A 24,473-nucleotide genomic window follows, 5' to 3' on the forward strand; every position below is an offset into this window, starting at 1 on the left:
ATAATAAAATCTTTAATTGCTGTAATGTTTGTCTTAATTCTTAATTCAGGCTTGGTATCTTAAGACCTGCTAATTTTCTAATTTAGTTCCCCCGGAATATCAAATATAGATAAAAAAGAAAATATTTTTTTCAACTTTAAGGGCCCCATATTCTTTAAATAGTGTTTTCCGCAAAGACAAATAATTTCAAACATTTAATAACTGAATAATCTAAAGCTTATCAAATAATAGGATTGTTATGTCATGCCACCTGAGTATTTTCAAAGACGCCGCAGTAAAACGAATAAACAGGTGCAAAAAACGATCAAACCATCAAGGTTTTAGGTACTGAAATCTACGAAAATACTAACTTTTTTATATATAACTCCACATGTAAATATTCTTATAACATTTACTTGCTTAGTCCTATATATAAAATTGTTTACTTTTATTTATAAGTACGTAAAAATAATTCTAAAATTGTGGGGTTAGGATAACAAAAAACGCATGTTTTACAAACGCTTTTTTTAGTTATTATTTTATTTGGGTAAATTTAAATGGAAACAATGAATAAACAAAACATCAAGGATTTTATTTTTGTGCTTACTTTTGTTCTACACGTTTTACTTTTCAAGATTTTAGGACTTAAAAATGCCAGAAATTTCACCATTTCTCGGCTAGGGATATGGCCACCTTATCACCTTGTAGAACGAAAATGGGCAACAATTGATTAAGGCATGTTTGGCTCAATCACTATATTTTGACGTTAACAATCTGCCATTACGCTATGTACCATTATTAATGACTCACCCTGTATATTATTATATATTTGAAAATAAAATACTTTTATACATTCAATCAATCAATCAATCAATCAATCAATCAATCAATCTTTATTCATCCAGTTGATCATACAATGATATAGGATATGTCAAAAAAATTGTACAAACATTTCTTTAAAAAGAAAATACAATAAAACTACACACACAAAAAAAAAAGATATGTACAAAACAACACACTAAAACTCCAAATACTCCCTAACCGAATAGAAGCTGTTTTCTAAAAGAAAATTCCTTACAGCACACATATATCTACTAAAACTTGTTAGTGATTTTATCCTAGTTTCTAATTTATTATAAAGAACAGCACCAATATAATATGGATCAGCTCTATACAATTCCAAACGATGGGCATCATATTGCAAATCAAGACCGTATCGCGTAAAATAGGTGTGATCGGCATTTTGGTTCCTAAACTTGAAATATTTTTTTTTTACAAAACACATAAATTCCAAAATATAAATACAAGACAATGTTAAAATACGTTTTTCCCTAAATATTTGTCTACAAGATTCAGGATAGTTAAGATGATACATTGAACGGATAGCCCTTTTTTGTAGTTTGTAGTAAATATACGGTTCACAGAAGTATTATCACCTGCCCAAAAAATTACTCCATAACTAAGCTGAAACTCAAATTTTGAAAAATAAAAAGTTTTGACTACATTTATATTACATATTTTAGACAATCGATTTATAGCAAAGCAGCAAGTGGCGCACTTCTTACTAAGTTCATATATGTGCACTTTCCAATTTAATGAAAAGTCTAAGTTAATACCTAAAAGCTTAAAGTTTGATACGTGCTGAATTGATGTTTTATCTAATTTTACAAGGGGACTACATGTATAGTTAGTTTGCTGGAATAGTATGAAACTGCATACAATACGTCTTTTCACAATTTAAAACTAATTTAGAATCTGTAAAATACTGACATAAATACTCTAAGTTTAAATTTAACTCACTAATTGCTTTTTCGACAAATTTACTAGTTGACGCAATTGTAATATCGTCAGCAAAAGCACAGAAATAAGTAGATACACAACTATTTATATTATTAATATATAACAAAAACAATAAGGGTCCAAGAACGCTACCCTGGGGTACGCCCATATCAAAATTTAAGTCCGATGATCTAGTACCATAAAATTCAACAAACTTTCTACTCGTCAGATAACATCTTAATAACTTGTTGCATTGACCACGAAGACCATAACACTCCACCCTTTTTAGTAGAATATCATGATTCACGTAGTCAAAAGCCTTTGACAGATCCAAGAATACAGCCAATACACTATTTCCCTTATCCAAGTTACCATATACATAATGCAAAAAATCCAGTAGTGCAGTGTTTGTTGAATGTTTTGCCCTAAAACCGTGCTGATTTGGAATAAGTATATTATATTGATCTAAAAAGCTTGTGATTCTCTTGGCAATAATTTTTTCAAATATTTTAGAAAATACCGATAACAGTGCAATTGGCCTGTAATTACATAAATCAGTCACATCGCCTTTTTTCGGTAGACATATTATTTTGGAGACCTTTAATAAATCTGGGAAACACCCTGTCTGAAAACAACAATTTAGTATGTGTTAATGGCTTCGCTATAAAATGAGCACATTGTTTAATAATTTTAGTTGAAAAGTCATCCCAGCCTGTCGAATTTGCGTTCTTTAAATTACTTATTGAAGAAATATTCTGAAAATGTTTAAAACGATCAAGAACATGTTGCTCTGAAATCAAGATCATCAGACAAGGAATTTGAAGATCTTTGGAAAATAATGTTTTTTTTCCTGAGCTCAATTTTTTAGTTTGCTATGTTGAAATTTGGTTAAAAAACACTTTAATTATTGTTTTTTTAATTACAGAGAATTGATATTTGTTTATAGGCGCAAAATTATGTTTTTGTGTATGTCCAGGAAAATATATCTTGAAAAATATTAAGTTTCTAGTGCATTTGTTCGAGTTTTTAAATTTTTCCATTTTTTCTATTTTTTCCAATGTTTTTGCTTAAAAAAAAAACAAAAAACTTTTATTTTTCAATCTATCCAGTTTTTTTCCGACTTATTACATCTCTAATTTGGAATATTTTTTTCACAAATTTGACCTCGAAACTCAACCGGATTTGCATCCTCTTTCAATACAGGATCTTCATGTTTCACATCTATAAATATGTATGTATATGCATATATTTTGTTTAATAAATTTATTTATTTCAAACCATTTCTAGTCTCTAACAACAAACTAAACTTTTAATTAATTTTTTATTCACTACAACTCATTGCAATTGCTACAATACTAAAATACCTCCTCTTTCAAAGCATTAAACAATTAAATACTGTCCATTAATTCACGAGTACGAAAGGTATCAATAATGTTTAAAACTGAATTAATTTTCTCAATTACCTACCTCTTACATCATAAGAATTAAAAGAAGCTACACACTCTACAAATTCTCATCCTGCTATTAGGTAAACGTGTAATAGCCTGAGGAAGCCCTTCAGAGAGGAGAAACGTTTCGTGACGTAGTCTCAGAAACCTACAAAGTGTCCTTAAGGACCATTCAAATTAAGAAAAGCAAGGGAACATAATCGAGGCGGTTCGATTTTAATATCATCGAGGATTAAGTGAAAGAAAGGGCGAAATATTATCTTTAGATCCCGACTTTTAACGTTCAAGGACTGGATTACACAAAAAGACATACAGGGTGGTCGCTTATTTAAGGTTTAGGTACACCATAGAATCTAACTAAATTAGAAGAGATACCGTGTTGGTTAAATTATAGAAAAAGTTGTGCAATTTCGTACCCAAATTATGAAATCGTGTCTACAGCAGCTACTTGCCCTTTCTTATTTCTAATGTAATGAAATTTGCTATGGATACAGAAGCCTACATGCTTGGAAGTCAAAGTTTACAACTATTAGATTAAATAAATTACGAATTTGACGTTTTTTGGTCCTTAATAAAATCGACTGTTCAAGTATGATACATCCAATGATGCAAAAATCCAGTCAGGCGCTCATAAAAAAAATTAAAAGTTGGCTATCAAAAGATAACAATCTCGTAGTCCTAGATTTTTTTTCACCACACGCAAAAAAAAATTATTGCTTCAAATGTACAACATTTGATTTTAAGGTATCGCACGTTTATATACAGGGTGTCCCGTTCGAGTTTCAAAAAAATTTGTGTGCAAGTTCCTCATGGAAAAATAATAGGGGTAGTACTTTTCAAATGGTTTTCCTTAATTATATTTAAATGGGCTAAAGATAAAAATGTCAAAATTTGTACAGGAGTAAACATCAACTGTGGGTTAAGAATAATGTGCAAACGGTTTTCTTTCTGAAAAGCAGTGTCGCCGATACAGGCAATTGGAGGGGTACAATCGAAAAAAAATATATTAAAAATCAAAATTTGCAAATGTGTAGTATACATTCTAAGAAAAATTATAGATTACAGCAAATATTTCACATAGTTTGACGAAATATTGAATTTTTTTAATATAAATTTTGAATTTTATTTTGAATAGAATAAAATAACATTTACGTCAAATAATTCCATTTAAAACTATTTGCTCATTTGATACTTTTTCTCAGTGCATATAGAGAAAATCAAATGCACATTAAGTGTTCTTTTTTTCAGGATATCACAGGAACGAACCAACGTATCTTTTTATTTCTTTTTATGATCAATGCTCTTAAAACGTACAATTTTTTATGATTATAATAACCAGCTCTCTATTTCTTTTGGTTTAGGATATTCAGTGGATACGCTGCCGCTGATAAAGAACTGGTTTATTGCTAATAGATTGAACTTAAATGTTGACAAAACTCAATCTTTGCTTTTTACACTTCGCCATATCAATACTTGTGATAACTCAAATAGCATTCAATTTCTTGGAGTTCACCTTGACACTAAATTGAGTTGGGAAAAACATGTCAATGATTTATCCGCAGTTTATCTAAGAATATTTTCCTACTGCGTAATTTTGATCGTGTAATATCTATGGTACTTTTCATGCAACCATGACTTATGCAATTTTGAACTGGGGTCATTCGTCTCACAGTGATAAAATTTTTGGTTTACAACATAAATGTATTAGAATTATGGCAGGAATAAAATACAGGGATGATTGTCGGGAGCACTTCAAACTGCTAAATATTCTTACAATGCCGTCAGTTTACATATTTGAATGTCTCATTTATATAAAAAATAATCAGAATAGATTTGTTCGACAAGAAAATTTTCATTTTCATCTTACAAGAGAGCGACACAATATTAGGCCTACATTTCAAAGATTAGCGAAATCCAGAGATATCACTAATTATTTTTGCATTAAATTATTTAATAGACTTCCATCTGAAATTCGATCACTAAATTCAGACTGTTTCAAGGCCAGAATAAGAAAATATCTTAAAAGTGTTTTACAATGTTGATGAGATCCTTGCTGACCAGTTTTTATATATTTAATGTATGTTCCTAATATTCACTTTTTTATGCTGTTTACGTTATATTTACCTGAATGTGTTTTCTAGCTTTAGTGTAGTAGAGGTCTTTTAATATCTCATGAGCCGCGAAATGCGCGAAAGGCGTGGCGTATCCCCATAATTCTTCTAATAAGCACGTTGTGAAAACATTGACTCAGAACTAGACCATGTGCATCATTACAAGTAGACATGAACTAAGGCGGTCGGGCATCAATAAAGTCAACTGGCGAACGTTCGTTATATATATTTTTATTGTTTAAATTAAACTAATAAATAATAGGGCATTTTATTATGATATTTGTAATCGGATCAAAGGCTTGTTTACGCTAGAGCTCGAGAGAGACTGTGAATAATAGGTGTAATGTTTTTAGGACGTAGAATAATTTAGGCGACGGTCGGAATTATGTTTCTGCGCATATGAAGGTCAAAGCTCATAAGATTTTAAAACATCTCTACTGCTTATATGTTGTATCTTTCGTGTTTTTCTTTCTTTGACTTGTGTAAACATTTTAATGTATAGTCACCAATAAATGATTTGATTTGATTTGATTTGATTTGATTATGTGAAGTTCAAAGATTATTTCTAACGTAACTTACTCAAAATGGAAAATGTATAACAATACAACTTTTTTATTTTTGATAATTCTGTTTGACACTTCATTTGACGTTTGTGATTTTGAAAATGTTAGTATTTTTTTGCTTTTTCCAGATTTTTTTTCTTATAATTTGATACATCTACACAAAATTGATATTTTACAATTTAAAAGGCAAGGCTTTTTTATATTGTAATCAATCTCCGCCCTTGAAATATTTATGGAATTAACTCTGATACATAACCTCAATTTCCCCAATTTCTATGATGTTCGAAAATTGTCGAAATGATAAATTCATAATAACATTTTATTTTATTTAAAGAATTCTGTTAGACGTTTCTTTTTACGTTTGTGACCTTGAATTTTAGTTCGTTGTGATATACAAGCATCTTTGTTATTTTCGAAACTTCCTATAATTCGACACTTTTACAAAATAAATAGGTATCTTTTGCAATTTAGACTCATGTCTCATGATTTAGATGGCATGATTTTTTACCTTATAATCAAAGGCTGCTCTTCTCTGCCAGTAACGTTTTTAGAAGCAGATCGTTACATAACCTCAAAATTTTTCTCCCCTTACGTTCTCCCGAGGAAATCCCGACTTTGATCGCAAAATTCGAACCGAAACAACCGAGTGGCGGTTCAAACGGACCGCACCCCATCTTGGGAGGCCATCCGATTCCACGCCTCGACTATTTCCGTCCATAAACGGGGGCCCTAATCTAATAAGACCCCCCGCCGCGCGTACGATGACGGAAAAGCGACATAAGTAATATGTCGGGAAACCGAAGCTAAGTGCAGCGGTGGCTTAATGTAAAGTGGTAGGCGATATTGGAGTACTTGGCTTGTCAATCGACTTGCCAATAGAGGCGATACTGTCGCGGTCGTTTGTTTTACTCTTACAGGCGTTCTGGGGTGGAGACGGTGATGTACTCTTTGCCGTTTGATCGATAAATCTCATCCGTACGTGGCCCCTGAAACCAGAACTGACAGAACGATATCTTTGATTCGGCCGAGTGTTAGGATATTGGGATTTCGAATTTTGTTGGTGGTGTCCATCTAAGCTGCCAGACAATTTGGAACAAAATCGAGTTTTTCAATACACAGGGTGTCTCTAAAAGTCTATACAACGCTCCTCCAGATACAGTACGGCTCAAAATAAGTCGATTTAACTAAACTTGCTTTAGTGAAATAACGGAGTTATAGGGTGTCAAATTTGAAAAAATAAATTACATTTTCTTTAATATCTTACGACTAGGTACTTCGAGGTAATTTCGTGAAATTTCGTATCCTGGAGTTTTTTGGGAGAAATTCCAATTTATCGACGATTTCGTTGTAACTTCTCAGTCCAATTAAATGGCCCTTTAAATCGCAATTTTGGTCAACTTGCCTGAATTTTTGATATAAGTTAGTTTAAGGTATATAATAACAATAAGTGACAGTAATTTTTTTCTTCAACCCCCCCCCCCTGTCAGGGGTGAAAATAGATAAAATAAAGGGGTTTTTCAATATAACTCAAAGGGGGTAAGAGCTAAAAAAAAAGTTTCTTATAAAAGTTGTAAAGCATAAAATTCTACATAAAAATGCTCTATTGAATTTTTCTTGTACTATTAAAATTAACAGGCCATGATTTCACAAATTTAAAAAATCATAAGCAGAAAAATTTACTAATTTTATAATTTTTTTTTTTTCAATCTACTGTAAAAAATCTAAACTATCTTTTCAGAGAAATAGATATATTTTTTAATTTTTAATAAAAAAGTTACAATAACAATTTCACAAAGTGAACGTGATTTTTTATCTTTGTCGTAAACGAAAATTTCGAAAGCAACTTTTCATTATTTTAAATAATCGATGGAATGGTATAGAAAAAATTGTTTTAGTGTTAAATCATAAAAATTAACGATTAAAAATTATAACTTTTGTATTAAAAATTAATAAATATATCTACCTCTGAAAAGAAAGTTTACATTTTTTTAGAGTAGATTGAAACAAAATACATATAAAATTCATTTTTGAAATCATCCCTTAACTTCTAGCCACCCTAACTCTGTTAATTTTAATAGTACAAGAAAAAGTTAAATGACCATTTTTGTGTAGAATTTTATGTTCTACAACTTTTATAAGAAACTTTCTTTCTAGCTCTTACCCCCTTTGAGTTATATTGAAAAACCCCTTTATTCTATCTTTTTTCACCCCTGACGGGGAATTGAAAAAAAATTACTGTCACTTATTGTTATTACACGTATACCTCAAACTAACTTATATCAAAAATTCAGGCAAGTTGACCAAATTGCGATTTAAAGACCCATTTAATTGGACTATTCTAGAGGCCAAAACTTTTTTGTGCTACGGTGTACATATTTCACTTTGGTTTGGAAAAATCTTTTCCCCAACTTTTCTTCTTAAAAATGTATACCTTGCTAATATCTTTAGAGCCTGCCATTTTCAACAAAAAATCATTTAAATTTGTAAATGCATAAGAAAATTGTTTAAAGCAATACAGGAGACATTTAAGACAGTTGTCATTTAATTACATTGTTTCCAAGGCAATTGCATAGGTGATTTGATGTTTGGTTAGCTTTTGTAACTTCATCGGTGAGCAGAGAGTGCAGGATATGTTTTTTCATTGAAAAGTATATATTTTAGGACAGGTTAATAATATATAATTTGTTATTTTTTAGATTTTTAGATCGTTTAAATTGGTTACATTGTTTAGATTGGTTTAGATTGATTAAATTGTTTTTAAAAATATAATATAACTTATTCCTGAAGATGGCAGATCCAATATGGCGGATGCAAAATCGGAAAAGAATTCAAAATTTGAAGAGTATCACTGAAACTTGTTACTCTGTGTCTGTATGTTAAACATTCATAACGCATTTCTTTGGGTGGTAAATACCAATTTCTATGGTACATTTCAATCCGCCATAATGGGTCAGCTATTTTGGATTAAGAATTTCCGAATTAAAACCTATTCCTGATTGGCGACTTTGAAAGCCACCGAGTAACAAGTTTCAGCCATAATCTTCAAATTTTGAATGCTTTCCGATTTTACATCCACCATATTGCCATAATTTTAATACGATATCAAATTTGTGATAATAATTATTATTAATGTTAGTACCTTCAATAAGGTAATTAGAGCTATAGATCTAAGATTTAGTAAGGACATGTAACTATTTTGATATAACTTTTTTTCGTTTTTTGTTTTTAGTTCTAGTTTTTTTAATGTAACACATTCAGAGAGTATAGTACGTATTGTTCCTGTTATACAGGGTGATTTTTAAGTTGGGTAAATCCTTCTACCGCCAAATAAAGCTAAGAAATATAAATATTTTTTTCCTTTAGCACTTTTTCGAAATATCAATATTAACGAAAGTACAGGGGGTTAAAGTTTTGTTTAAAAATTTAAAAAATGATTTTTTTTCTACGAAACCGCTTGTGATATGTTAATGAAATTTTACAGGCGTTGATAACTCCAAAAGTGGCATATTATTCGATAAGCAGAATATTATTATACTGAACAGTGGTTACATCGAGCTGAACTATGCGTCGAAGTAAATGGAGCTCATTTTGAGCATATCAGTTAGATTAAGTTTAGTAAAATTTTCGTAACATACCTACTTAAGTAATTTTGAGTTAAAGGGTAACTTTTGAATGTGGAATAAAACTATATTTTTTTTTTATTTGAAAACCATGAGTCGTGTGAAAAAAACTCAAGAGAGTTTTCTTCAGAACTGAACAGAGAAATCAAAAATTATTTTTATGTTTCGAAAAAACAGTAGCGTACCATTTTTTCTTAAAAAATATTGAATTATCTGTTGGTACGTGCGCCACTGATAGATTTAGAAATATTCCGCTTATCGAGTAATATGCGACTTTTGGAGTTATCAACGCCTGTACAATTTTATTAACATATTAAAAGCGGTTTCATAGAAAAAAATTTGGCGGTAGAAGGATTTACCCAACTTAAAAATCACCATCACCCGTATAATATTGTTTGTATCTTTAATATTGTTTGTAATTTATTTGTCCTGTAAATGAAGTTTATCTGTTGGGCAATAAAGATTATTATTATTATTATTATATTTTATTGAGGAATTTGCGGATTCGGGCACAGATTCGTAATCAGCGACCCCAAAAACCCGGTGACAAAATTCAGGCAAAAATATTGAATAGAAAACTGTGTGACCCAAGGGGCAGGTGAGACCCTGGTGTAGGTGATGGTTTCCTACCCTTAGAGGGACAAGTTATATTTAATTTTTTTGATAAGTTGTCCATCAACCTACATTTAAAATACAAGGCTATGATTTTTTACATTGTTTTGTACCAACATTCATTATTTTATCTTAGATGTGGAACTAACCCCCTCGTAGGAGCGGATGCGGATTCAGCAACAAAATATACTTATACAAGATCTATGTATTCATGTCTCTGGTACAGAACTTTTTTTTGTTTGTGGGGCTGTGTAATTCACTGAAGTCATTCCTGGCGAGTCGTTACATCGCAGTGATTTTAGTGCCACGATATGTCACGGCGATTGCGGAGGTCAACGCCCTACGTGATCCAATAAGGCACTAATTTATTAAACAAACGGCTCTTTGCGCCCTGCGCTGATAATTAAAAAATGCGTCGGAAAATTGGATCAGAACGTTACTACTCGGGCTCAGTTTGCTGGAATATCAGCCCCGATGAATATGGAACTAACTAGCACATGTTCGTTAATGCCATCTGGTCAATGACACTCGATGGAGCTCGTTTGTCGTACGGGGACAAAACGGAGCCGGCACGGTTCCGTTCTCCTCCTCGGTATTATTTTAATTCGTGCGGTCCTGGACTTGAAGGGGTTAGTGGCTAGTTGATAAACTCATGCATAATGCAGCGTCCGGGAATTTTGGAACAAATTGGGTGTAATTAGGCAGGACATGAAATGGTTCTGACCGCGGCGATAAAGTTTAAGTAAACAGTTGTTTAGTTTCAATTTAAATTGCAGTTTCAAAAGTTCTCAATGTTTTTAGAATTAAATTCATGCCGATTAAAAATTATAAAATGGTGTGGGAATCAAAATGTTTGTAAATAGTTTAAAATTAGTACCTCGGATGTTTATACCACACACGAAACACTTTACATAAGCCCGGGTAGCTCAGTCGGTAGAGCATTGGACTTTTAATCCAAGGGTCCAGGGTTCAAGTCCCTGCTCGGGCGACTTTTTTTTATTTTAAAATAACGAAATTGTTTGTAAAATACGGATAACTAATTAATATAAAATAAATCTTACTTAGTAAAGCATAATACGAATATAAATATTGTCTTTTTTGGATATTAAAGGTATTTTAAAATCTATAGGGAGTAATTATAATACTTATAGACCAGGCGGTATCTGTTTTGGCTTGGGTGAATCGTATATCCACGGAGATTTTTGGCTTTTTGGCTTTCAAATATCACTAGAAATGAAAATTTTTCTATGCGCATAAAAAAAAACGTGGGCTAAACTTTTGACGGCACAATATGTTAAAAAAATTGGAAAAATGTCATATTTTTCTTCCTATTTAATTATGTATCTTTTTAAGAGTTGATTTTAGGCGAAAATGGAAGAGGAAAAAATGTTTGTAATTAAATTTTTTATAATACATGACTGGTTACAAATCGAATGAATCATGATTATTACGGTAAAAATCGAAAAAATCACAAAAATGGGGTTAAAAAACAATACTTTTTAGGGATTTTTTTTGGTGTATTTAAATTGGGTGTAGGACCTTTATACTTGGCTCAAGAAAATTTCATATTATGTAGAATCATCACACCAAATTTCATCAAAATCGGTTCGATAGATTTTGCATAATAATTTTGCAATTCAGATTAAAAAAAAATTGCAAATTTTAAAAATTTTGCACAGCAAAAACCAAGGCCCTTAGATATTTGAAAATTTAATCACATATAGAAATCACATATAGAAGGGCTCTCGGGCTTTCAAACTTTTTTTGAAAAATTCGAATCCGTCAATTAGGAGAGCTTTGGCGCTTGTTTAAACGTTGGTCGAATTTTTATACTTCATATATCAAATTTTTTAAAGCAGGTTTTAAAAGTTATTGGAAAGACGCTTCTTTTTAAAAAAACAGATCGATTGATCAATTAGTTACGTAGTTATAGCCGTCATTTACACTAAATGTACTGGGACATCCGGGCTAATTTTTCGAAAAATACCTTTGGTATTCCGAGTACTTACCAGGTCTAAGATTACAATACTTTTCTTCATTGGCAACCTACTTTAAAACATGTTTAAAGTTATTTATGCCGCTTCGGCCTGCTCGAAATTGAATCGTCTATAACTACGTAACTAATTGATCAATCGATCTGTTTTTTTTAAAAGAAGCGTCTTTCCAAGAACTTTTAAAACCTGCTTTAAAAAATTGATTTGATTAAATATTCACAAAGTTCTAATTGTTTATAAGTACAAAAATTCGACCAATGTTTAAACAAGGGCCAGAGCTCTCCTAATTGACGGATGCGAATTTTTCAAAAAAAGTTTGAAAGTCCGAGAGCCCTTATATATGTGATTAAATTTTCAAGTATCTAAGGGCCTTGGTTTTTGCTGTGTAAAATTTTGAAAATTTGCATTTTTTTTTAATCTGGATTGTAAAATTATTATGCAAAATCTATTGAACCGATTTTGATGAAATTTGGTGCCAAGTATAAAGGTCCTACACCCAATTTAAATACACCAAAAAAATTCCCTAAAAAGTATTGTTTTTTAACCCCATTTTTGTGATTTTTTCGATTTCTACCATAATAATCATGATTCATTCGATTTGTAACCAGTCATGTATTGTAAAAAAATTAATTACAAACATTTTTTTCCTCTTCCATTTTCGCCTAAAATCAACTCCTAAAAAGATACATAATTAAATAAGAAGAAAAATATGAAATTTTTCCAATTTTTTTAACATATTGTGCCGCCAAAAGTTAAGCCCACGTTTTTTTTTATGCGCATAGAAAAATTTTCATTTCCAGTGATATTTGAAAGCCAAAAAGCCAAAAATCTCCGTGGATATACGATTCACCCAAACATGGCTTTTTGAAACAGATACCGTCTGGACAAACTTTATGAATTTCTATCACAAAATTAACAAAAAAAAATATTGTAAACGTGTGTCGAAATAAGGTGCAATGTGTCCAAACTTGTTGAAAATGTTTGGGAGTGTGAACAGTATAGTTATTTCAGATACAAGTACAAAAAATCATTCTCTACCGCTTTTGTTAAAAACTCGAGAGAAAGACACAGATGTGTTTCATAAAATGAGAGTGTACATTGTAGAGGCATGGTGGTTGGAAGCAGTGGCGGCTGCATACCAGAGAGGACGGAAATTATTAAGTACAAAGTATTGAAAAAAAAATCAAATATAATTGAGTAGTTTTATTTTAATTGAAATACAGGGAAAGTGTGCTAAACATTATTTTTTATAGTGAGAGTCCATTCTGCTTTTGTGCTAAATAACCTTTCAATTACTTTTTCATTAAAGTTCGATATTTCCCGTATTGATTTTTCAATAGACAGATAGCTGTTATTTGGTTGCAGGCAAATTAGACACAGCCCAAACCGCATGGTAAATATGCGCTACTCCCACTCCGTCTTTCGCTGCTGCGCGAAGGTAACCATGATCACCGCAGTAAGCACTTTCCAGATTTAGGAGCGAGCTAGAAGGAGCCCACGTATTCAATGAATTTTGGCAGTCGAGTTAAATTGACTGCACATTACAAATTTAACAACAGTGGGGGCGGCGCCCGTCCCGCACCACCCGCCACTGGTTAGAAATCATCGACGGTGGGTGTATTTTTCGTAAAATTGAATTCAAATAAAAATTTTAATAAAATAATTAACAAATAAAATACTAATGTTCTTACTTATAATCCTTATAATTGAAATAATGCAATAAAATTGGGCAATAAAAACTTTTAATCGAAATGCTCTTATAAAAGCTATTTTTACGCTGGAAATTATGTAAAAAATACACAATAGGATAATACTTTATTTCATTCAGAAATAACGAGATCAATTTACTAATTCTTATTTTTGTTTTTGTTTGTCTAAGTTTTGATACTTTTAGCGATAATTAGTCTAATATTTAATTAAGATGCAATGCAAATTAATTTTTGTAAATCCTTCAGAATTTTGTCATTATATAGCAAAGCATGAAATAAAATAAAGCTGAGTGAGAAAATTACTTTGCCACCCCATGAAACTACGCTTCTGTATAAAAAAATTGTAATATGCGCTTACATTTATGGATAATATTCGATAGAAATGGCTTCTCGAAAGCAAAGCATTTCTGATCATACGTTTATTTATTGCAACACTTTTTGTTAATTTGTCACTTAAAATCCGCCATTATATAGTTTGGCCAAGCAATTTAATTACACTCTGTATACATTTTATACAAAATTACTAACAGGATTGGAAAAGATAATATTCCTTCTCATAGATTATACAAAAAAATTAAAAATATGCACATTTCTTTCAGTTCTTAATTTAAAAATGTTAATGGTGAAGACTTACCTCCACGTCAGATTGGTATGCGGCCATTTGGGTCCGTGGATGGCGAATCTTTTCCTCCTTCCTGAAGTCTGTCGAAATTCCTCGACGTTCTTGTCGGGTAACCCGCACCTAGGAGTCCTTAACAACTTCTTCGTCGGTTCATCCAGTTGTCCCGTTACATTCAAACCCGCGAACTCCTGCAACTCCTTCAGCGAATCGCGAACCGATTCCTCCGTTCGCAAGGCAAAGGCGCCATCTCTCGTTCGGTCCATATACCCGAACTGCATCAAGTAGGATTGCTGCAAACAAAAAGAGGAAACTGTAATCACCGTTACCCAATAAATTGTTGGTTCGACTTCTGATCGACAGATGGCGCCGGTATCGCGCTATTAAAAATTAACAATGCTTTCTTATTGATATATTTTTCATCATTTATTCCCGAAAATATAAAACTAAATGCATGAAAAATATATATAATGAGAAGAAACGTTGGTCACATTTATGATTTCTAACAAAGACCAATTTGTTTTTAAAGATCGGTATGTCCCTACAGGCATTTCATTGACTTGTAAGGTGTAAAGTTTGTGTATTGAATGTATTTTATAGAACTGTAAAAGATACATAAAGCTGGTCTATAAACACAGTAAAGCCTGTATAATGGTGACATTGTGCGTGTGCAGCGGCCTATATATTGATCTGTTTTCACTAAAACCATATGGTGGTCGTTCCTTTCGTATCTGTACGTAACGAATTTGTTTATTTAGATCCAAATACTATGCGGAAACTAGTGCTGGTACAAGACAATGTTACCGATGTGGATCAAAAAATAAATACAGAATCCCTGGAGCAGGCAAGTTTACATCCATTATCATTAATTTAAATTAAATAAACGCCGGGTTTGATTTACTTACAGGCGATATATTCATTGGGTAAATATTATTGGAGTCGGACGTCCAAACAAATAAGTTTTTAAAAGAAGCAGGTTTTCGTGCGTCATAAAAGGTGAAATCAACAAAGGAGGAATACATATTCTTACTCTATCATTTTAATTAATCATAAAAAATGAACAAATGAGCCTCGACAATATCACGGTGTATATTTTATTTTTGTCTTCATTAATTTAAGGCGATGGTATCGCTTTACTCTTAAGCATGATCTTTTTGGTTTCGGATGTGACCATAAATCAAAACAATTGCCTCTCTGTCTTAGTTAATTACGAAAAATTTCTCCAGCCGAGTGGGTATCATATTTCTACTACACTTTGGAAAGGATATGCCCAGCCTGCAGATACCTTTTGATTTATATATTTAACACGTCGCTTTTTTATTTGTCTGTTTATGTTACGTTTGGTCTTTCGAACCGGATAGTATAATTAAATATAGTTCTATGAAAAGTCCCTTTAAAGAGACCATGAGGATTTAAGGCGATTAAGACATTTCGAGTTTCTATCGTTTGTTGAACAACTTGCTGACATTCTGTGACGTCTAGAAGCCGTAGGAGCATCGTTCCCCCGTCTCTGTTTACGCAATTAAACCAATTAAGGCTTAACTAGGGCCGATGGCAGATGACTTATAAAACGAGCAACAGCTATGGAGTTGTTGACCTGTCAATATCGCTGACGAAACGTCCTGATGAGGCTATGAATACGGCTCAATTGCGGAATTGTCGGGAATATATCACAGGATTATGGGAGGCTGTTGGGCCCCAGGGGCGTGCATGAAGGGAACATAAAATATGATTATAATATCTCATTTATACTCTTGGGTAATTTTAGCTAACAAACAACAATAATTATATGTAATATGTTTGAAAATCGCGTTTTACAATATAATGAACCTTAAGAGTTGCCAAAGTGGTTAAATTAAGCTAACACCCACTGATACTGACGTCACGCATCAGATATGAGGCCTTACATTACAGGCTATTATCAACGTTTTAAAGGTTCACCCATACTATGCCTTATCCTTTTTCTGTAGATTTTATCACTCAGTTTATCACTTAGAAGAGCATTATTACGTGTTTTCGCTCTAAGAATGACCCGAGGAAAAAACATTTTTAGCCTATATTTACAAAGAACAACCTCAGACATAAACCGATTGATTAGTCACTGCCTACTGGGACCTAATGTGGTTTCCTAGAATTCTGCGACAACTGACGCCTGTCCATGTAGTTTACCTAAAAGGTTCAGCCACAGACCACAGCCACATATACAGATAAACAAATGAAACTTACTGCGATACAAGGCCAGTTACGGCTTCGGTTTTAACGCTGTTTAATGAAGGCGCAATGTAAATCAAAGCATATACAATATCTAGATATGGCCGTTGAACTTTCCTGATTCGAACTCAATCGAACATATTTCATACTGACGTATAAATCGTCCACAGAACAGCAAAACTACGAGTTACATTTTTGAAGAGCGTGTTCTTGGACTTGAGACAAACACCTACTCGAGTCTGGTGGTTGTCTGTTGCACACCATGTCTGTCGACCTCTGAAACCGATAAATAACAATGCAGTGAGTGGGTCACTGCACTTCGTGCCAGCGCCCTACGGTCTTATTTATATGCTAAACTTCTGGAGGCAAGGCTGATGCCTATCTACTTGGATGGGTGTCGAGTTGTTTCCTTTGTACGACCAGACGTTAATAGTTATAGTTCGAACCATCCCTTTTATTTCCCAGCCCAATTTGGGTCATTGAATACAATCGAGCGAGAAAACATATGGTATTAAACGTATTTAGTAATGCATTTGATTAATACAAAATCAATTGGTGTCAAATCTGGAAATTTTCTAGTCTATTGCATACAATGAAAGACTATTTGTGGGGTATTGTCTTGATACTAATTTTATTAACTTTTATCTTGGCAAGCGACCGGTTACCAAAATAGAAATATGGTCAACCTCAACTGAAATTACACATGATTTATCGTAGAACGTAAAATGCATAAATTTTTTGAATTCCCGAAATTCTATTTATAGATTATCCTTGTCCGCGAAGAGTATTTGACCACTTCCTCACTTCCAAGGATCCTAAATGATATGCAGCGTCATAGGATATCCTGTGCCAAATTTTATAGTCACCGATAAGGGGAAGACTATTATATATGCCAATGGACCGGCATTTTTTGCAAGGCTTAGATTTTAATCAAAATGTGACATCACTTCAATTAACATCTGATAGAAAATGATACCGCAAGGTACCGATTTGAGCCCTCTGTGTGTTGAAATCTGCAATAAATGAATCGACAATATTTATAAACGACTCTACTGCAATGAAACTTTATAAAATAATTGAATGAGTCATTGTTCGTATTATTTTTCGCAGTTTTGTAGTTTAAGAAGAAATAACGATAATAGTCTTGTCAGGTGACGCTCAAATGGAACAAGAAAATTTGGACAATGTAAATTTAAGATACGAAATAGATTTAAAGTGTTCTGGACGAACATAGCGCACAAAACACAATGAATAAAAATAGCATCTATTCATTTAATATCAAGTTCGATTTAGATTCTAGTAATTCTGGAAATTTGAGAATAATAATTCTATAAACATATGAAAGCCCTATAATATTAATATAAGCATCATTGGTGAGAAATGTCAAAAATTTCCAAAAAATAACTCCAAATATTACATTTATAGGTACTTTCCATCTTTTTAATCATACGGGGTGATTTCACTTTAAATACAGAAACTGCAGTACTAGACGCATTACCAAAAAATAAGTAGAGTTTGCTCAATAACCTTTTTTCCTTATAGGGAAAACGGAGCGACACCTTAAGTAGCACGCCACTGGTTAATGCCACGAGGTTAATATTACAATCAATAAAAGGTCTAATTATGTGAATATGCTGTAGTAAATTTCATTCAAATCGTTCAGCGCATTATGAAGATATGACAGAAAATATTTTTTTTAAACACCCTGTATCGAATACCGCGTCCTTCAGGAAAAAAGTTTATAGAGCAAACTCTACTTATTTTTTGATAACTAATCTATTCCTGCGGTTTTTGTATTTAAAATGAAATCACTCTGTATAACAAAATGAAAATATGGGATATGCATTTTTTTTATTTTAATTTTGACCTTATTTATGTTCTAAAAAAATATTAAAATTTGCGTTGTGGCGTTATTAATTTTAAATACAGCACCAGATCTAGTAACTTTTAGAATATTTTAATATTTACAAATTAAAAATAAATAGTAATAATGATTAGTTTCAGATATTAGTTAAAACAGTAACATTTAAAAATTAATTTAGCAAATATCGTTAAGTTTATAAAATATTAATTAAGTTGCTAGTTATTATGATTTTGTAAATTACTTTTACAAGTATGTTTTGCAAACGAAAACTCGTCTAATTTGCGACATATCGCCCAATTTGGCAACGAGGTTTCCACCAATTATCTTCAATTATTGAAGAGACAGCGGCGACCTCTAGTGGTGGCCGTCGACTCATTGAATATATAGAATTCTACCTAAAATATCGGCACGGAAATTGTTTACAGTTATGCCAAACTAACGATGTGTCAAAAGGATAGTGATTTTCACTTTAAATAGGTATATATTTTAAGAATTGAATAAGTAATAATCTTTCACTAAAATTAAATTGCTGTTTATCAATAATGACTGTAAATTACAAAAAAAAAAACATGTTTGCGGAATAAAGGAACAGTATTTCTGTTGTTTCAGCCTGTTCAAGTACACATGCTGAGACATATATGTATTTTTTTTCTCAAAAACCGGATTCACAGTTGGCAGCCCCACATACAGGGTGCGTCATATTTAACATTTACACTGATAAGCATATTTCTGGTTTACGTTTAGTAACTAAATCTGCATGAACCAGTTGCAATACGTTATGATTCTTATGGTTCACGGTTCGCGGAAAACTATTAAAGGCCCGCCCGAGAAGCTCCAATATAACCTCTCCGAGATCTCAATAGCTCCTACTGGGAAATTATTAGCAAGCGCAAACTGAAATAGAACTGGTCGCACCATCTGGACCCTGAAAGTCGTCTGTATAACCTGTATCGGGCCAGTGTGGGCGTAGCGAATCGAGTGCATCTCAGTTCACTTTGGGAATTTTTAGCAAGTGGCGCCCAAACAATTCTGCCAACTATTTCCGGCCGCGGGACCATAGGCGTCCGTTTAGGAGGCGTGGAATGGTCGCCAGCTTGTGACAGTGCCAAAAGGTTACTTAGAGCCAGTCGAGGATATCCCGAGTTACAGGGATACTGCGAATAAAGATATGAAATGGGAAAGTGCGACGAACAATTATCTAGTAGCTGGAAAATTTAATTTATTGTCCTTGTGGTTTGAACAGTAGTTAGATTAATTCCAGTTTTCTTAGAAGTGGTGCAAAGCTTATCATAGGCAGGGATTCTGAAAGAACAAAGAAAATTTGCCGACTGTGTTTCTGTTTCCTTCCTGCTTTTCAGTGATGAGAAAACAAAGAATAATGGAACATTTACAGACTCTTACAGATGTTTAACAACGCAGTTATTTTATTATTATTTGAGATTCTCCTGATTTTTTATACGTTTTAATTAAACAGTTGCATTTTGTTAAACAAAAGTTTTAGAAAAAAAATCTGGCGTTATCTACAGTAGTTATCTCACTATCCATCACTTGTCTAGATCAAGGTTATTAACGAGAATATTATTATTTTGATTCTTTTGGTTTCGTTATTGTCAATTTCCTGCAATATAATTAAATATCGGTCAGCCTTTTGTAAGTTTTTAGTGATTTTTACGTCTAATCGTTTAGAACGCCTCTGATTTTATGCTAATAGAAGCGGTTCTAAGTTACTGACAATGTCGTAGCGGTTGGCAGTGTTTGGTTGCACGCCATATACCTAGAATAACACGTAGTATGCATCACTAATTCTGTAAGTACACGTCGCGCGTCAACTTATAAGAATATCAGCAAAAATTCGGTGGCAAGCGAGAAATTTACTATACTTTCCAAACGTGAGAACGCCAACTCTCTTTATTCGATTTGTTGAAACGATTTGGTGTCGCGGGAGCACTATATCCAGAGAAAGGTGAAATAAATAAAAGTTTTTTTTCACTGTCAGTAACATTCTTTTAATTTTTCACCCATTGTCAGTCAAAAAGTAGCATTAAACTCTCAAGCTTGTGATAAAGCTTAAAATCCGATTACAGCAACTGGAGTGTTGGCTTAAGCACCAAGAATTTATCAAGATTCGGTGCCTAAAAGAAATCGTGCGGAAGATGTGATACACAAATGGAATTTAGTACAGTAGCTGAAACGTTGAAAACAAGAACAAGTAATAACTTCTTATTCTTCTATTAAATGTCACGTAATCACCGTGATGTCTTTCCTTCTGTTTATACAGGGTGTAACTTTAAATTGGTCAGTTTTTTAGGAGTTCCCCTGAATACGAACCTGAAATTCTTTTTTTTAATCAAATAAAAAGTAGAGTTTAAATTGCACTTCAATTCTTATTTACGCCGCCACTGGGTAAACTGGGCCGCACAGAATTAGCGTGGTAAGTTGTATCAGTGCACTATCAGCGTTGACAGTTGTTACCATTTTAAAACAACTGTTAGAGAGAGACAATGGAAAATAATTTAGTAAACCGCATTGCCTTTGTATGGTTTAGTGTGTTATTTTAGTCACCATATTTTTTGATATTAATATAGACGAAGCGTCGAACACTAAAAAAAACATTCTACATCCTGTTTAAAAAAATTAAAATTTGTACACGATTTATTAAATAATATTAAGTAGTAATATGGGCACATAAATACTTTATTAACTGTAAATAAAACTAATTTATGTTTTGAAATATGTAATAATTTTTACAGTTTTAAAAAATAAATAAAAATACTGACCTGATTATTTTTTAAATTGTTTCAAATTTTTACTGTATGTATTTAATTTTTGAATCCGTGTCATTGACCAAGTTTGGCCAATTATACTACTGTCACTACGTAAAGTAGATAAGGATGCATTTAAGAAAGTTAAAACAGGTAATATTAAAATGTGATAAAATACTAAACAAATCAAAGTGTTTCCACTTTTATCTTATTCAGCCACTTTAGCAGCCAATTGGTGGTACACACATTAACTTAATCAAAAGTAAACAATATAACAAAATTAAATCGTGAACAGTTTAAATTTAAGCAGAATCCGATCATGTTCCGATGTTGACCTCAGCTGTTCTGATAAAATTCCGTATTTATCGCCTCTGAAAAGCCGCTATTACTGCTGACTTCGCACCTGGTATGATATGACGAAATGGTAAACGGCTGAAAAACAAACTGCCACGTTAATTCGTCGAAATGGGTATGGTCGAATACGTCATTACCGCTTCATTCTGTTACATTTTTAGTTTAGTTCGTGACCTATTATACCGAATAAGATATTTGTAAGATTGATTTAACATTTAACACATTATGGTATATGGTAAGTTGTTACGATCTCAATTGGAAGCGCATAAAAACATTTAACTCATAAATTCTACGGAATCCTTAGTCGTCCAGAAAAATTTAGCCCCGTCTCGTCGAGATATACTATATTCTGAGCTATATTACCATATAATTACCATACGATTGCCAAGTTTTTTATGTTTAAAATCGCACTGTAATAAAGCATGTCGTAAAATATCTAAAGATTTATAATTATAATCAGGATAATCGCTTAATTTTAACTTTAACTTTATTTTCTTTATTATAAATTATATATAAACCTATTATAAATTGTGCGCCGCATTACATCTGGTAAAATCCTCTATTTTCTTTAATTTTGTATTTTTCCGTTTCCTCTTTGTACCGTGAACAATCCTTCTTTAATTACGCGATAAATTGGCCTTTTTTGGATATCTTAGTTAATTCGTTAATCCGTTTCCTAACTTTTTTATCACATTGTTCACTATTTTCAATTTTCAAACATTCATATATATTTAATATAATACGTTGACTTTTTAGGTGTAAATCTTTGTTTTTAAACTTTGTTTGTTTCGATACTTTCGACAAAAACCGGTTCCACTATTGGGGTTTTTCCCGAGTTATTTCGTTATCATTCGCTTCAAAAAATCTCCAGAGAGCCACGCTAAATTACTAGATAATTACATATAACATTTACCTTAATAACTATTATCCTTTACTGGTTACGATATGAACAAATAATAATATCAACCAATAAATAATAATACGTATTATATCAACAACTTACCCCGTCAAGCAATGCTCTGCACGGTACTGGCAAAGCGGCAAAGCTAAGTGAACCCGTGTACCATACAAAAAAATTATTTACGACCTAGTGGACCAATACAGGTTTGCTTTGATGACCAGCGCGCCGCCGTCAATTCTACATCAGGCGGACTAGTTTACCAATACCGGACTAGCCGAATTGCTATTCGAGTATAAATTACGAGACACACCATGGTCAAAGCATAAGAAGAAATTTCAGGAGAAGTGCATACGGTCCTGTGCTTTAAGATTTACAGTTTCCAATTGACATCGTAACAACTATACTTTGAAAGCTAACCTTAAACGCAACAAACTCAGACACTAAGAAACTTTAATCCAGAAATTTCCTGATACCAGTACTCGAAGATTAGCCATAAGATTACAAGTATGTCATATGCTGTAAAATCAGGTGAGTAAACAAACTATTTTTATGTATTTCATTTTTTTATGTATTAAGTATAGTTTGAGTTTTCTGTTAGATTACTTCTTAGGTATTTTAGGTTTCATAGTTTATCTTATTTAAAAGAATTAAATATTCACTTATGTGGGATGACCCATTAAATAAAATTAACGCGACAAATAGCCGTACTTTACGGCGGGTGAGGTGGAAATTTTTTGTTTAGTAATATTTCCCTTAAATTAGGAGATTTGACAATAATGCATAGCCCAGTTCTCAATAGTGCATTCGCTGCGATTAACGCGCTCCGTTATTTGAGGTCATACTAGCTTGCCCAGCGGCGGGATATGCGAATTACTAAAACAAAGTTAAAAAAAATCTATGCTCACGGCGGAATTTGAGAAAACAAACTTATGATACTTGTTTCTAAAGGTCAAAGGTAGCCCTCGTACAAATATGACCCCCATATAAAGTAGCACCTTTTAGTACATTTGTTTCAACAATTAAACTTGCTTATCTCAAAATATCAATACCACACTTGGTTTGCTTCCAGCTCAATTATTATCGATGTGTTTCCATGCTTGCAGTCATTCAATTTGTAATACTCTGTAGACGCAATTCCCGGTATTTTCCACGTACCCATCGTTCCCAAGTTAATGATCCCCTATAGACGATTTGGAGGGAGGCGGACGACCACTTTAATTATCTTGTCGCATGAGAGCGTTCACTTAGGAGCGACTTCAATTCGTCCATTGTCTGAAGGACCAGAAAGACTCTTCTGTCTATTCATCTAGTAGTCTACTAGTCGCTTAGATGCTCCACTATCTTTATCGGTCTCGGCCAACGGACAAGGATTACTGCGATTCCTCGATGGAAGGCAAATAAAAACAGAGTGTGTGTGAGAATGGTAGTTTAGATGATGGGAAGAGGTTCCCGCTTATTAATTTTATAACTGTTCCCTACATACGCGTAGCCGACAAGATTTATTAAACTGTTTCGGAGTGCGCCTGAAGAAATGACAAATTTAATTCGTACTTTCGTAACTCATACTGCAACCTTTTTTTTTGTAAAACACGACAACATTTAAAACAACAGAGACAACTACACGAAAAAAGATAAATAAGACACATTTTCTTATGAAGAATTCTTTGTTCTCATCGTTTATTATATTTAAACCGAATAGTTAACGCATCTGCCTCCATGCCAAAGTACTGATACAATTTAACATTTGTTCAGGCTGAACCAGATGCTCCGACTTTATTATTGACTTGTCAACGTTTATGCAATAGACCTACATGACTCAAGCGAGCAACGGGTTCAACATGAGAATGATTGTGCAATTGTATTCGGCAGTGAACTGTGACCCCGTTGATTTTTTTCGATTCATATGATACTCTCACGCATTGTTTGGTCCCCTTTTACCAACAGTCT

The 24,473-nt window shown here is 32.8% G+C and overlaps 1 protein-coding gene and 1 non-coding gene across 2 annotated transcripts in view; one reads left to right on the top strand and one right to left on the bottom strand.

Annotated features, from left to right (window-relative positions):
* LOC108910685 (matrix metalloproteinase-2-like) overlaps positions 1-24,473 on the bottom strand; it is a 198,699-nt gene that overhangs the window by 109,439 nt on the left and 64,787 nt on the right. The window contains exon 2 of the mRNA XM_018715380.2: positions 14,450-14,727. Within this exon, the coding sequence (XP_018570896.1) occupies positions 14,450-14,727 (278 nt within the window). The remainder of the gene's footprint in view (positions 1-14,449; positions 14,728-24,473) is intronic.
* Positions 11,028-11,100, top strand: Trnak-uuu. The gene has a single exon. It is a non-coding gene; the product is annotated as a tRNA-Lys (tRNA).

The sequence above is a fragment of the Anoplophora glabripennis genome, unplaced genomic scaffold, assembly GCF_000390285.2.
Source record: "Anoplophora glabripennis isolate ALB-LARVAE unplaced genomic scaffold, Agla_2.0 scaffold280, whole genome shotgun sequence".
Classification (NCBI taxonomy): Eukaryota; Metazoa; Arthropoda; class Insecta; order Coleoptera; family Cerambycidae; genus Anoplophora; species Anoplophora glabripennis.